Genomic DNA, 11,566 nt, shown 5'->3' on the forward strand with positions numbered 1-11,566 from the left:
CCCGCCGGCGGTCCGGGCTGGCGTGCGGGGTGAGCGGGAAGTCGCTGTGGGAGGCGCGACCGGACGCGGGGGGCTGCTCGGGGGCCCGGGCAGGGGCCAGCAGCAGCAGGGAGGAGGAGGCGGACGCCGTGAGCAGGGGGTGGCCGTGCTCCCAGGTTCGGGGGCCCAGGGCGTGGGGGTGCGGGGTGGGCAGGCGCTTCTGGGGCAGCGGCGTCTGCTCGGGGGTGGGCAGAAGCCCCGAGTCCAGGTCGTGGGGGCCGCCCTGCAGCAGTGTGGCCTTGGCCCACCCGTTCTGCATGAGGGGAGCCAGCAGGGCCTCGGGGGGTCCCCCGGCTCCACCGCCGCCCCCGCCCCGGCCCCCAGGGCCTCCCGCCCGGCGCTCTCCCAGCCGGCTCACGCTCAGCACCGCCTCCCCGCCCCCGTGGGCCAGGATGGCTTCCTTGTCCTTGCGTCGGGCCAGCTCACGGCGCTCCCGGAGGCCCACGTACCAGCCCACGCTGAAGCCGGACACCACGGCGCCCACCACGAAGGCCGCCACTGACGATGTCACCAGCAGGTTCACGGACACCAGGCCGGCCCGCTCTTCTGAGAGGCTGGCCCGAAGGAGTCCTAGCCAGGAGGACCACATGAAAAGGGCCGGCTAAGGCACAATCCTGTCCATACCTCCCGCCATCTTGGGCTTGTCCGCCCGTCCATCTGTCCACTCCAAGTCTGTCTGTCTGCCTGTGACGTCTTTGTTCCTTCTGAAGCCTGTCTGTCTGTCTGTCTGTCTCTGTTTCTCTGCTCCTCTGGGGTCTGTCTATTCTGTCAAAGTCTGTCCAGCTGTCTCTTGGCAGCTGTACCAGCATGTGTTTGTCCCTTTCAAATCCTGTCCATACATCTGTCTGTCCCCTGGCGTCTGTCTGTCCTGCAGTTCGTCCATCTGTCTGCCTCTTGGCTCTCTCTCTGTCCTTCATCTCCCCGAAAGTGGCATCCCCACCGCCCTCCCAAAGCCCTGACGGGAGCCGGTCTCCCCGCCTCTCCGGACACGGGCAGCAGAGGGCACGAGAACCCTGGGGACCAGGACCGAGGGTCCCCAGGCCTCCTCCCCTTCTCCCACTTACCCGTGCAGTCCCCTAAGCCTGAGGTGCTGGTCCCGGATACGTCCTGCTCAAAGGTGGCCCTAGCGGAGGGGAAGACAGACACCGTCAGCAAAAACTCCTCACGGAGCCCAGGTGTGGGGGGAGAGGGAGCCCCGCTCATCAGGCAGGTCATACGCCCCACCCCCAGCCTCCCTCCCCCACGGTACCTGGTGCCTGGGCTGAGGAAGACACAGGAGCCATCGGGGGCCCACCCGCAGTAGGGGTCTTGACTGCCAATGCAGTGCCTAGAGCATACAAGGGACCCGCAGGCCCATCAGCCACAGCCCCTCACGCAGTGCCTCCTACCTGGCCGCAGACGGCTGCGGCTCGGGCTGGCCACTCTCCATTTGACAGGTGGGAAAACTGAGGCTCAGGAAAGTTCCCTTTTGCACAAGCAGCAGAGCCGGAGTTGGAGCCCAGCAGGCTTGGCCCCATCTGCACCTCGGCCCTGTACAGTGTGGTCACAACTGCCATCTCAGTGGGCCCGGGGCAGGCGTCCTCCGTGGGGAGGGCTCCCACAAAGTCCAGGGGGCACCAGTACTTTGCATCCAATCTTTCCGCCCATTTTAGACAAAGGGGAACAGCCACCTCCCTGGCCCCCAGCTTCTGCTCCTGCTGCTCTTAGGAATGTCACTCGGATCCTGCCCCTCCTCCGCCCACAGCCCTTCAGGATTCCCACCTCCCTCGGGGTAGAAGCCCAAGTCCTCCCGCAGCCCACAAATCCCTGCAGGGCCTGCCCTGTCCCCTCCCTGACCGGGCCTCCTCCCTGACTCCCTCCTCTGCAGCATGCGGGCCCCTCTCTGTTCCTCTCTGTCCCAAGGCCTTTGCACACGCTGTGCTCCCTGCCCGGCTCATCGTTCAACAGGTCAGGATGCCGTTGGGCCCTTGACCGCTTTTCCCCCTTCCCATGCTCATCTCCCCGCAATTCCCCTCACCCTCCCCGCAGGGGGCCCAAGGGACACTCACTTCATGCACCCTGAGTACTGCTGGCAGCGGGCCACGGGCACGCGGACCACGCAGTGGGGGAAGGCCACCAGCAGGCCTCCTGAGGCCGCGTCCAGCTCCAGGCTCAGCAGCCGCTGCCCCGTCTCACCGCCACCTGACTGTCCACACCTGGGGGTGAGCAGATCAGTAAGAGTCCAGGGTTGTGCCCCGTCTTCTTACCCACGACCCCCTCCTCCTGGTCTCTGCCTTGACTTACCTGTCTGGCCGGTAGGTCTCAAATTCCTCCAGGAAGACACTGGGTCCGGTGGTGCCCAACGTGCTGGCGTTGGGCCAGACGAGGAACTTGAGGACAGTGCCCGCCTCCGAGCCCAGGAAGACAACGGTCTGGTTGCCCCAGGGGCCGGCGCCCACGTCCACGGCCACCCGTGTCAGCTGGTGCCTGGGGCCGGGGCAGGAGGGGTCATGCCGGCCCGATGGCCCCTGCAGTCCCCCCACACCAGGCAGATGCAGACACCACCCACGTTGGGCACCACCCACGCGTGGACATCACACTCCCCAAAGCAGACCCCCCAATCCAGGCTCCCATCTGGGCCTCTCTCTCCCTGAATTTCTGTCCGTGTGTGTCTCTCTCTCTGTCTCTGGGCAGGCCCCAGAGCCGTACACTGTCTCAGCGAGACTGCTCCCCACTCTCTGCCCCGCCAGGTCCCCGGCCACGCGTGGGGACTGACCGTGTCAGAGTCCGCACTATCCAGGGCGCGTGGCCCAGCGAGGGCACCGCCTCCTCCATCAGGGGGTGGGTCTTGACGAAGTTGAGGATCTCGTCGGGGAAGGCGCTGGAGGTGTTGTACTGCATGCCGGGAGCGGCACAGCACCCGGGCCTGGGCGGGGAAGGTGGGGTGGTCAGGGCAGATGTGGGGGACCCCTTATAGGGGCTCTGGTTCTCCAGGGGACCCTCCGCCCTGCCCCAAGGGCTGCAGCGCTCCCTATCTGTGCAGTGGGTACAGTCGAACTCTGCAACGGGTAGATAACCGCCTGGGAGTCTGGCCCTTGGTTGTGGGGACAGGACCCCACCCAGACACCTGTCTCAGGATGGAGGGGGCTCTCACCGGGGCCTTGGCACCTGATCCTCTGGCACGGGTGTCCAGATGGACTCAGGGGACTTTTGCTCGCGGAAGCGGCCTTCGAACACCGCAGCCACCTGGGTCATGTCGAAGGCGCAGACGGCCGAGCCGGGGATGCTGGGGAGGTTAGGTGACAGGGTGAGATGAGCCTGGCAGGAGGCCCCACCCCTGCCCGTGTGCGGAGGACCCGTGTCCTCCAGAGCTGTCAGACGCTTGGTCCCCTGGGCCAGAGACGCCGCCCACCTGCCCCGCCAAGCCACTCCCTCCCTTGGAGTGCTCAGACCGGACCACATTTCAGCTTCTCCACGGCCGCCCGTGTCCAGGCCCGCATCGTCGCTCACCCGGATGTCCAGTATCCCAGATGCCGTTCTGGCCCCCTCACAACCCATTCCCCAAGGGGCTTTCGGAAAACGCCCATCTGACCTTGTCCCTCTCCTGCTCCTCGCTCCCCCATGGCTCCCTAGTGCTCTCGGGGTAAAACCCGGGCTCCTCCCTGCAGCCCATCCACACCCCGCTTTGCTCCCTCCACCTCAGCCACACGGGTGTCCTCCGGTCATTTAAACACACCGAGCTCACTGCAGCCTCACGGCCTTGCACACGCTCTCCCTCCCACGTGGAATGCTCTCCCTCTCCACCTCACCCCTACCGAAGCCTAGCTCCACCGTCCCCTCCCCTAGGCAGCTCTCCCTGACCCCCTCCTCCAAAGGCATTGGATGCCGATGTCCCCCATCTGACCAGTTCTGACCAAAGGGCCTTGGAGGGCCGCGTCTGGCTTTGTTCCACGGCCTCTTGGGGGTCCGATCTTGCCTCGCCCAGGACCCGGGGAATGTGGGGCCTCCCCAGTTTGCTCCCATGAGCACCCACTCACCTGTTGCTGGGAGTGGAGAAAACAGCAAAGACCACGGGCCGGCCCCCCAGGCTGACCACGCCCGTGACGGCCTGCAGCACGTTGAAGTAAAAGTGGGAGTCCCCGGGCACAGAGCAGTTGAGCCGAGCCTTCAGGAAGGACGTCCACTGCTTCTCCAGCACACGAGGGGAGCCCCCCACGTCATTCTTGCACACCCGGGCCACGCGGGACACCACTGCCTGGTGTGACAGTGGACAGACGGGGCCTGAGCCCTGTGTCCCCGAAGGCCTGCCCGCAGGCCGCGCCACCCACTACCCAGGCCAGGACGGAGGAGCCTGGCTGGTCGCTGTACCCCTCTGGGCACCAGATTCCCCAGTGGCAACAGGGGGTGAGGGGGAGACAGTAAGGGTCACAGCAGCTGTGACAGCCGTAACCATAACCACTTCCACTCACAGATGGTTCGCTGTGGACCCAGCACTTTATTTTCATCATCTCTTATTTTTTCCCAAAGTGCTACAAAGGAGGGCCTACTGATAACCCCACTGTACAAACGGGGAGACTGAGGCACAGAGAAAGGGGAGTGACTGGCCCAGGGTCACACTAGTGGTAAGTGGTAGTCTGTGCACTTAACTTCTGGTTGCTGGAATGGATGGGTAGGTAGAGGGATGGAGAAATGAATGGATGGACAGGTTAGGGGATAGATGGATGAATAAATTAATGAATCTGAAGGGGATAATGATGGATAATGACGGAGATAATGAAGAAGGAGATAATGGGCGGGTGGATGAACGGCGCCTCTCAGCTCCACGGCCCACGGCCTGGGCCTCTCCGGGAGTGGAAACAGGGCCTTACCTTCTCCAGGTAGTTAAACTCCATCGCAATCTCCCGGAAGAAGAAGTAGATGTGGCTGCCCCACTCCACTGCGTGCACGAAGTAGGGCTCTGTGGGAGAGGAGGGGTCAGAGCCCAGCCCCTGACATGACGAAGGCTGTTTCTGCAGCTGAGACACATCAGCCGGCGGCGAGGGGGGCGGGGCGGCTGCTTTTACGGTGAGGGAAGGGACATCGGCTGATTACCCAGGCCGAAGAAACCGGACTCAAGGCTCTGGGACTTGCGGGGTGGGGAGGCGCGAGTGTCAGATCCTAAAATCACTGTGTCTACCCCCCGCAAACAGTGACATCGACGATTGTCGTCACTTTCCTCTCCCCTGGGTTAAAGAGCTGTGTTCCTGCTAGACCCCTCCCGTAGTTCCATCTCAGGCTCCTAAGCTACGCACTTCCAGCAAGTTCTACTTCAGCTGCAGCCTCAATCTTCTAGCTTTGAGACCACTGGTTTCCAAAGATGAGTTGGGAGTCCCCTGCCTGTCTCCTCGGGGCCTCTTATTCTGGCGGAGGGTCGCCGATGGTCCTTCCCACCTTTGAACCACTTGGAGTCGTGCTTCACGGTGCGCAGGGTGGGCCGGTCCCCGAGGCTGCGGTAGATGACAGCGTCGATGGCTAGGAAGTCCGTAACGGTGGCTGTGAACAGCATTCCTTCTGGATGGGGGTGACGGAGAAGAAGGTGAGGGGCTGGATCACAGGGGCGGGGGCTGCACAGGCCTATACTTCATCTTCCAGGACTGAGCCCCGAGCCTCAGTGAGCCACCGTCTCTAGGCTGCTCCACGGCCGCGTCGAAGCCCTGAGCCCAGGCCCAACTTCCACTGAACCCTGACCCCAGCTGAGTCCCGACGCTAGGCTGAGATTCTGCAGGTTCCACAGCTGGACAGGTGGCCTCCCACCCACCTCCGACTCCAAGAGTGGGAAAGGCCGCGCCTTGCTTGGGGCTGGGGCCCCATCAGCTGGTCAGAGCTGGGGGACACTCACCAGAGAAAACAGCGACATTGGCGTGTTTGGGGTCATACGGGCAGCGGGCCATGCCGCTGATGTTGTCCCCGAGGGGCTGCAGTGTGTCCATCTGCAGGGGGACAGGGCCTGAGTGACAGAGCTCCTGGCCACGCCTGGCAGCCACCACCTCCCCCATGTCCCCACTCCAAAGGGAAGCCTGGCCCTGCCGTGGATGACACGTGGCTTGAGTCCCTTAACCTCTCTGGACTCAGTTCACCGATCGGTCAACGAGTCTAAGTCGGCCCTGGTTAGTCCTACGACTAGGTCACAGGTGGCAGTATGGCTTCCCTGACCCCACACAGGCCCCTTGGGGGCCTCCATGTGCGCTCTGGCTGGGGAGGCGGGGACAGAGGACCGCAGAGCGTGGACATGGGGCAGCCAGGCTTCGAGCGGCGGAGACTCACGCTGTAGTTGGCACAGACAGGGTTGAAGGCGTTGGAACCGCACACGAAAAGCGTGGATTCGTCCCGAAGTAGCAGCACCTTTACAAAGTTTCGGCACTCGCCCTGGAATAGAGAAGCCAAGGTGGGCGTGGGCTGTGTGGGCGTGGCCAGGGCTGTGGCCGTGATGGGGCGTGGCCAAGGCTGAAGGCCCAAGGATGTGGGTGCGTTCGCACCTAAAATAGGACCGCGATGGGGGCGTGGCCATGCTAAGGGAGGGGCCAAGACAGGGAAATCCGTACTTTGTATCCACAGCCTTGAAGGGGCGGAGCTATAGCAAGGCCAAGTCTATGGGCGTGGCCAATGACTGAGGACCATTTGGGGGCGTGGCCAGGCTCTGGCCGTAGCCATGGCAATACCAGGGTCCCGGCCAGGGATGAAGGTCTGAAGAGGATTTGCCATGGGCGAGGCCAGGCCGAATTGGGGCGTGTTTGAGGGCGCGGTTGTGGCTGATTTGGGGCGTGACCAGGGTCCACTCACCTCCTGCTTGCCCTTCATCCGACACACGTTGATGTCGCTGGGTTTGGAGCGCCAGGTCAGCTTCTGGGGGTACAGGGAGCTGGTGAGGGGAGCGGGTAACCCTAGGAACGCCCGCTGAGCGGGCCCGAATCCACCTCGCTCCCCAGCACAGTGTCAGCAGCCCCAGGTGAGAGCCCCAAGCGCTGTTCCCCCTCCCTCCTACACCCCCTCCTCACCCCCTCCTCACCCGCTGGTACCGAAGCTCCGTGGAGGTGGGGGGCTCCAGCTCTACCCGGTACAGGTTGTCCCTGCGGGAGGGGTGTAGTGAGTGAGACTGGGGGCCTCCACCCCTCACATTCCATCCTCCTGTGGCAGACATGTTGTCCCACAGGTGACACTCAGCGACATGCCAACACCTCTGCCAGGAGCCGCTCCAACACTGAACAAGCCCTCACATGCTTGCATATGCCCTGACACGCCTCCTCACGCCCAAAAAGGACCCACAGGCTCCAGCACACCCATGTACCTTAACGCGCCACCTCAGGCTTATGCGGGGCGCTTGGGAGCCTGACGTGAACTGTCCAGCGCCCTTACCCCAGGCGCCCCACTCACACCGCTCAGTGTCCCCCAGGCTCTCTCCCTCCCCCCATGCCACAGAAACCGCCCAGGTCAAGGTCACTGATCACCTTGGTGTTAAGTACAGCAGTCACTCTCAGCCCCCCTCCTCCCGTCTACACGGGGCGAGTCCTTCCTCCTCCTGGGAACTCGGGCCTTACGAGGACTTTTACCCGCAAACTTGCCTGGCTTCCCTCCTACCTCTCAGACTCGATCTGGACTCTTCCCTACCCCACTCACACCCTTCCTGGGCAGCCTCGTCCACTCTAAGTCCTGTCTCCAGCCGAGGCCTCCCCCGAGCTCCCGACTCAGGGTCCAGCTGCCTCTGAACATCTCCCGTCAAGTTTGTTCTTCCTCCTTCCTCCAGCTCTGTCCTTCCAGGGGCGCAGGGAATCCCCCTCAGCTCCCCTCTTCTGCCCGCCTCCCACATCCCACACATCCGCCAACACGGTGGGCTCTGCCTTTAATGTCTTTTGAGAATTCACCTACTCCTCACCCCCTCCATGGCCACCACCCTATTCCAGGCGCCACCGTCTCCCACCTGGACCAGCTACAAGTCTGTCCTCCCCAAACAAGACACCAGGGGGAGCCCGTGAGCACCTGAATAAGGTTCCCTCCCTCCTCTACCCACAGCCCTCCAGGGCTCCCACCTTTCTGGGGTAAAGGCCAAAGTCCTCCCCTGCGCTTTTGTGCCCTCCCTGACCTCCCTCCCTCCCTCTCTCCCCCTCACTCCATCTGCTGCAGTCGCTCAGGCCTCCCTGCTGTCCCTCTGACATCCCAGGACCCTTGCACAGGCTGAGCCCTCTGTCTGGATTTTGCTCTCCCCCCCAGATTTCCTCGTGGCTGACTCCTCATCCTTTAGGTTTGGACTCAAATGTTACCTCCTCAGAGAAGTCCTGGGCCCCACTTCAGCACCCCATGTAGGCGCCCAGTAAATTTTGACCAAACGATTGTCCCCACCTGCTAACACACCACAGCAGGCTCTAGGTTCCAAGCGCACCCAGAGTCCCTTAAAAGTCACACCCAGGGACACACATTCACGTCCACACTCCAGCCAAATGACAGGCCCCATCGTGCAAAACCCCCCAAAGGCTACCACCACCTGCGTCCCACACTCTGCCCGACAGTCCCCATACCTGTCCCCAATGAACAGCGTCCTGTTGACCCGCAGGACCCGCTGGATGTGGAGGTCCTCCGCGCCCTCTGCCGGCGTCAGGCGTCCTGGCCCGCTGCCCACGAACACGGGATAGTGGTTCAGGTCTGGGGAAGGGGGTGGAGAGGGGAATGATCCAGGGCTGGGTAAGCCTGGCCCGGTGAGGGGAGCAGCAGGCTCGGCTAGGGAGCAAGACCCTCTGTCGGTCCGCCCCCTCCCCCAGGACCCCCACTCACAGTCCCTGGGGGCCACGCTGAGCGGCGGCGGCTCCTCGGGGAAGAGTCCGTGGGCGCCCCCCAGTAGCAGCAACAGGAGCAGTAGGGCCGGGCGGGTAGGGGGCACTCGCGAGGTCCGCATGGCGAGGTCGGGGTGACGGGAGGTGACGCCTGTGGGCGAGGGATGGGACAGTGAGCGGCGTGGCCTGCAGTCCCGGAATCCGCCGCCAGATGGGGCACGCGAGCCGCCGCGGCCTGGACCTTCGATTCCCAGAGAAATTCCCCGTTGGGATCATTTAAAATAACAGCCATCACGGCACTAACAATAATAATACCGGCACTCACTTAATCACCGGGACAACTTGCCCACCACGTTTCACTGAAAGCTCAGGAAACGGTTACTAACAGAAAATTAACAACGGAATATTTAAATTGAAAATTAAATGACTTTAAATAATTAAAAGCTAATAATGATAATAGGTACAATATGTCAAATCATATTTTTAAAATTCAATCTCAAAAGATAGATTAAGAATTCTTAGAATTAAAACGTAAAAATCTTAAAATGAAAGGCTCAAAAGAATTTTTCAAAGGCTCTTGGAATTTTATAAACCACGGTCTGGGAACTGCAGTACTTTAAAATCGCAGAATGTTCCAGCTGGCCGGGGACTTCGGAGGCCCAGGTAAGTCTGACTTCCTCCTCGAGCCCAGCCTTTCTGTCCTCTGCTCCAATACCCCTGTGCCAGGAGCCTCACTGCCTCCCCAGAGGGCCTGTTTCCCACTCCCATTCAAGAGAATTTAAAGAAAGTTCCAGGCACGTGGAGCAGAGGACCGCCCCCCATCCTCAAAGTGATGATCTGGGTGGTGGGAGTAATGTATAGGACTCACCCTCTGGAACCCAGGCCTCCACACCCCTTCCAGAAGGGGTGCAGTCCGGAGGCCCCGAGCAGAAAACCCTTGTCCTTCTGAGACGTCCCGGACCAGCCCCATGCCTCGGTTTCCCCGTCTCGGCAGCAGGGGCGCCCCCAAGCCCTGCCCTGGCCCCACGGCTCGGGAATTCCGAGCCCTTGGAGGTGGAGGTGACTCGGGAACTTTGGCCCTGGCGTGCCTGCCTCCCCGTCTTCAGGGCTAAAAACAGGAAGGCCCTGCGTAGACCAGCAGGGCTTCCTCTCCACGACCCTGGACTTCCAGGATTTGTGACTCAGAGGACGCCCGGGTCCCATGTGTGCACAGACACGGCGCTGCTTCCTCAAGGGTTTCCTTCCCCAGCTCCTCCCCTGCTCCGAAGCCTCCCGTGGCTCTCAGTGACCCTGGATCCAGGCCCAGCTGCTGCCTGCCATCCGAGGCCCCCCATCCTTCAATCCTCCTCCCCCAAACACCAGCCCAGGTAACCCTGGCCTCCGAGCGCACCGCTCAGCGACAAGTCCATCGGCAATGTTATGCCACCCTCCCCGCCATCCGTCTCCAGAACTTTCTCTCATCTACCCAAACTGGAACTCTGTCCCCATGAAACACTAACTCCTCCCCTCCCCCAGCCCCTCGCCCCCACCATCCACTTTCTGTCTCTGTGAATCTGACTCCCCTAGGGACCTCACGTGAGTGGAATCGCACAGTGTTTGTCCTTTTGTGTCTGGTTCCTTTCACTGATAATCGTGTCCTCAGGGTCCATGCATGTTGTAGCGTGTGTCAGCATCTCCTTTTTAACGCTGTGGATGGACCACATTTTGTTTATCCACCATCTGGAAATGGACACTTGGGTCATTTCCGCCTCTTGGCTACTGTGAATCGTGCCTCTGCGAGCAGGAGCTACGAATATCTCTTTGAGATTCTGCTTCCAGCTCTTTCGGGCCTGGACCCAGAGGTGGAGATGCTGGGTCATATGGTAATTCTCTGTTTAATTTTTCTAGGAAACACATACAGTTTTCCACAGTGGTGGCCCATTTTCCATTCCCACCGGCAGGGCACAGGATTCGAATTTCTCCACATCCTCTCCATCATTTGTTTTCTGTTTTTTGGAAGTAGCCATCCTAACGAGCGTGAAGTGGCGGCCGGTGCCTTTTAATGCTAGTTACTTTGGTGATCATACAGAACTGAAACCGAACCCCACATGCTGTTTTTGGGGAGTCTGGGCCACTTTGAGCCCAACCCACTGTGCCTGGCCTCAGTTTACCCCACCTGACCTGGAGTTATCAGAGGCCTCAGCACCTCCCCCATCCCCGTAAGACCATCTGCTTCTCTCCATGAAATGTGAGGCGCCTCAGCTAGCAGCCGTCCGGCGCCCGCCTGCCCGGAAGTGGCCCCACCACCTGGCCCGGCACCTGGCCACCGGGAACCGCCACCAAACGGGGAAGCCTCGTGGCCGGCGTGTGCGCCCCATGGCGTGGAGGGCACCCATGCCCACACGCGTCTGGGTGCCTGTGGAGGGGGCGTGCTTTCTGCTTGCAGCCCTGGGACATGCATTCATGCCCATGGGGGTGGGAGGGACAGTCATAAAGCGATAAAGTGACAGCCCCCACCCAGGAGGGCTCAAGCTGTGGCCGGGCCTCTCGGCTTGACCCCTCAACTGTCACTCCAACTCTTGGTGAGCGATCTCATTGTACAGGTGGGGAAACTGAGGCAGAGATGAAAATTCCCTCAGAGCCACCCTACTTCATCTCCTCCCGTCACCCCGAGGCTCTCAGGCCAGCTTCCCAGGTGCTATGGCGCCTTAGTTACTGTGAGCTTGTCATGGGCTGGAATTCCCTTCTGGAACATTCCTCCCACCCGG

The 11,566-nt window shown here is 61.6% G+C and overlaps 1 protein-coding gene across 1 annotated transcript in view; it reads right to left on the minus strand.

Annotated features, from left to right (window-relative positions):
- Nucleotides 1-10,644, minus strand: part of SEMA6B (semaphorin 6B) — an 11,849-nt gene extending 1,205 nt beyond the window's left edge. Inside the window, exons 1-17 of the mRNA XM_011381938.2 lie at nt 10,395-10,644; nt 8,821-8,970; nt 8,568-8,691; nt 7,064-7,124; nt 6,838-6,900; nt 6,322-6,423; nt 5,897-5,987; nt 5,449-5,568; nt 4,887-4,975; nt 4,056-4,273; nt 3,173-3,304; nt 2,795-2,944; nt 2,323-2,505; nt 2,088-2,234; nt 1,289-1,366; nt 1,104-1,162; nt 6-609 (exon numbers count right to left, since the gene is read on the minus strand). Of these exons, the coding sequence (XP_011380240.1) occupies nt 6-609; nt 1,104-1,162; nt 1,289-1,366; nt 2,088-2,234; nt 2,323-2,505; nt 2,795-2,944; nt 3,173-3,304; nt 4,056-4,273; nt 4,887-4,975; nt 5,449-5,568; nt 5,897-5,987; nt 6,322-6,423; nt 6,838-6,900; nt 7,064-7,124; nt 8,568-8,691; nt 8,821-8,941 (2,342 nt within the window). The 5' untranslated portion in view covers nt 8,942-8,970; nt 10,395-10,644. The remainder of the gene's footprint in view (nt 1-5; nt 610-1,103; nt 1,163-1,288; nt 1,367-2,087; nt 2,235-2,322; nt 2,506-2,794; nt 2,945-3,172; nt 3,305-4,055; nt 4,274-4,886; nt 4,976-5,448; nt 5,569-5,896; nt 5,988-6,321; nt 6,424-6,837; nt 6,901-7,063; nt 7,125-8,567; nt 8,692-8,820; nt 8,971-10,394) is intronic.
- Between the last annotated feature and the right edge of the window lie 922 nt (nt 10,645-11,566).

The sequence above is a fragment of the Pteropus vampyrus genome, unplaced genomic scaffold, assembly GCF_000151845.1.
Source record: "Pteropus vampyrus isolate Shadow unplaced genomic scaffold, Pvam_2.0 Scaffold459, whole genome shotgun sequence".
Lineage (NCBI taxonomy): Eukaryota > Metazoa > Chordata > Mammalia > Chiroptera > Pteropodidae > Pteropus > Pteropus vampyrus.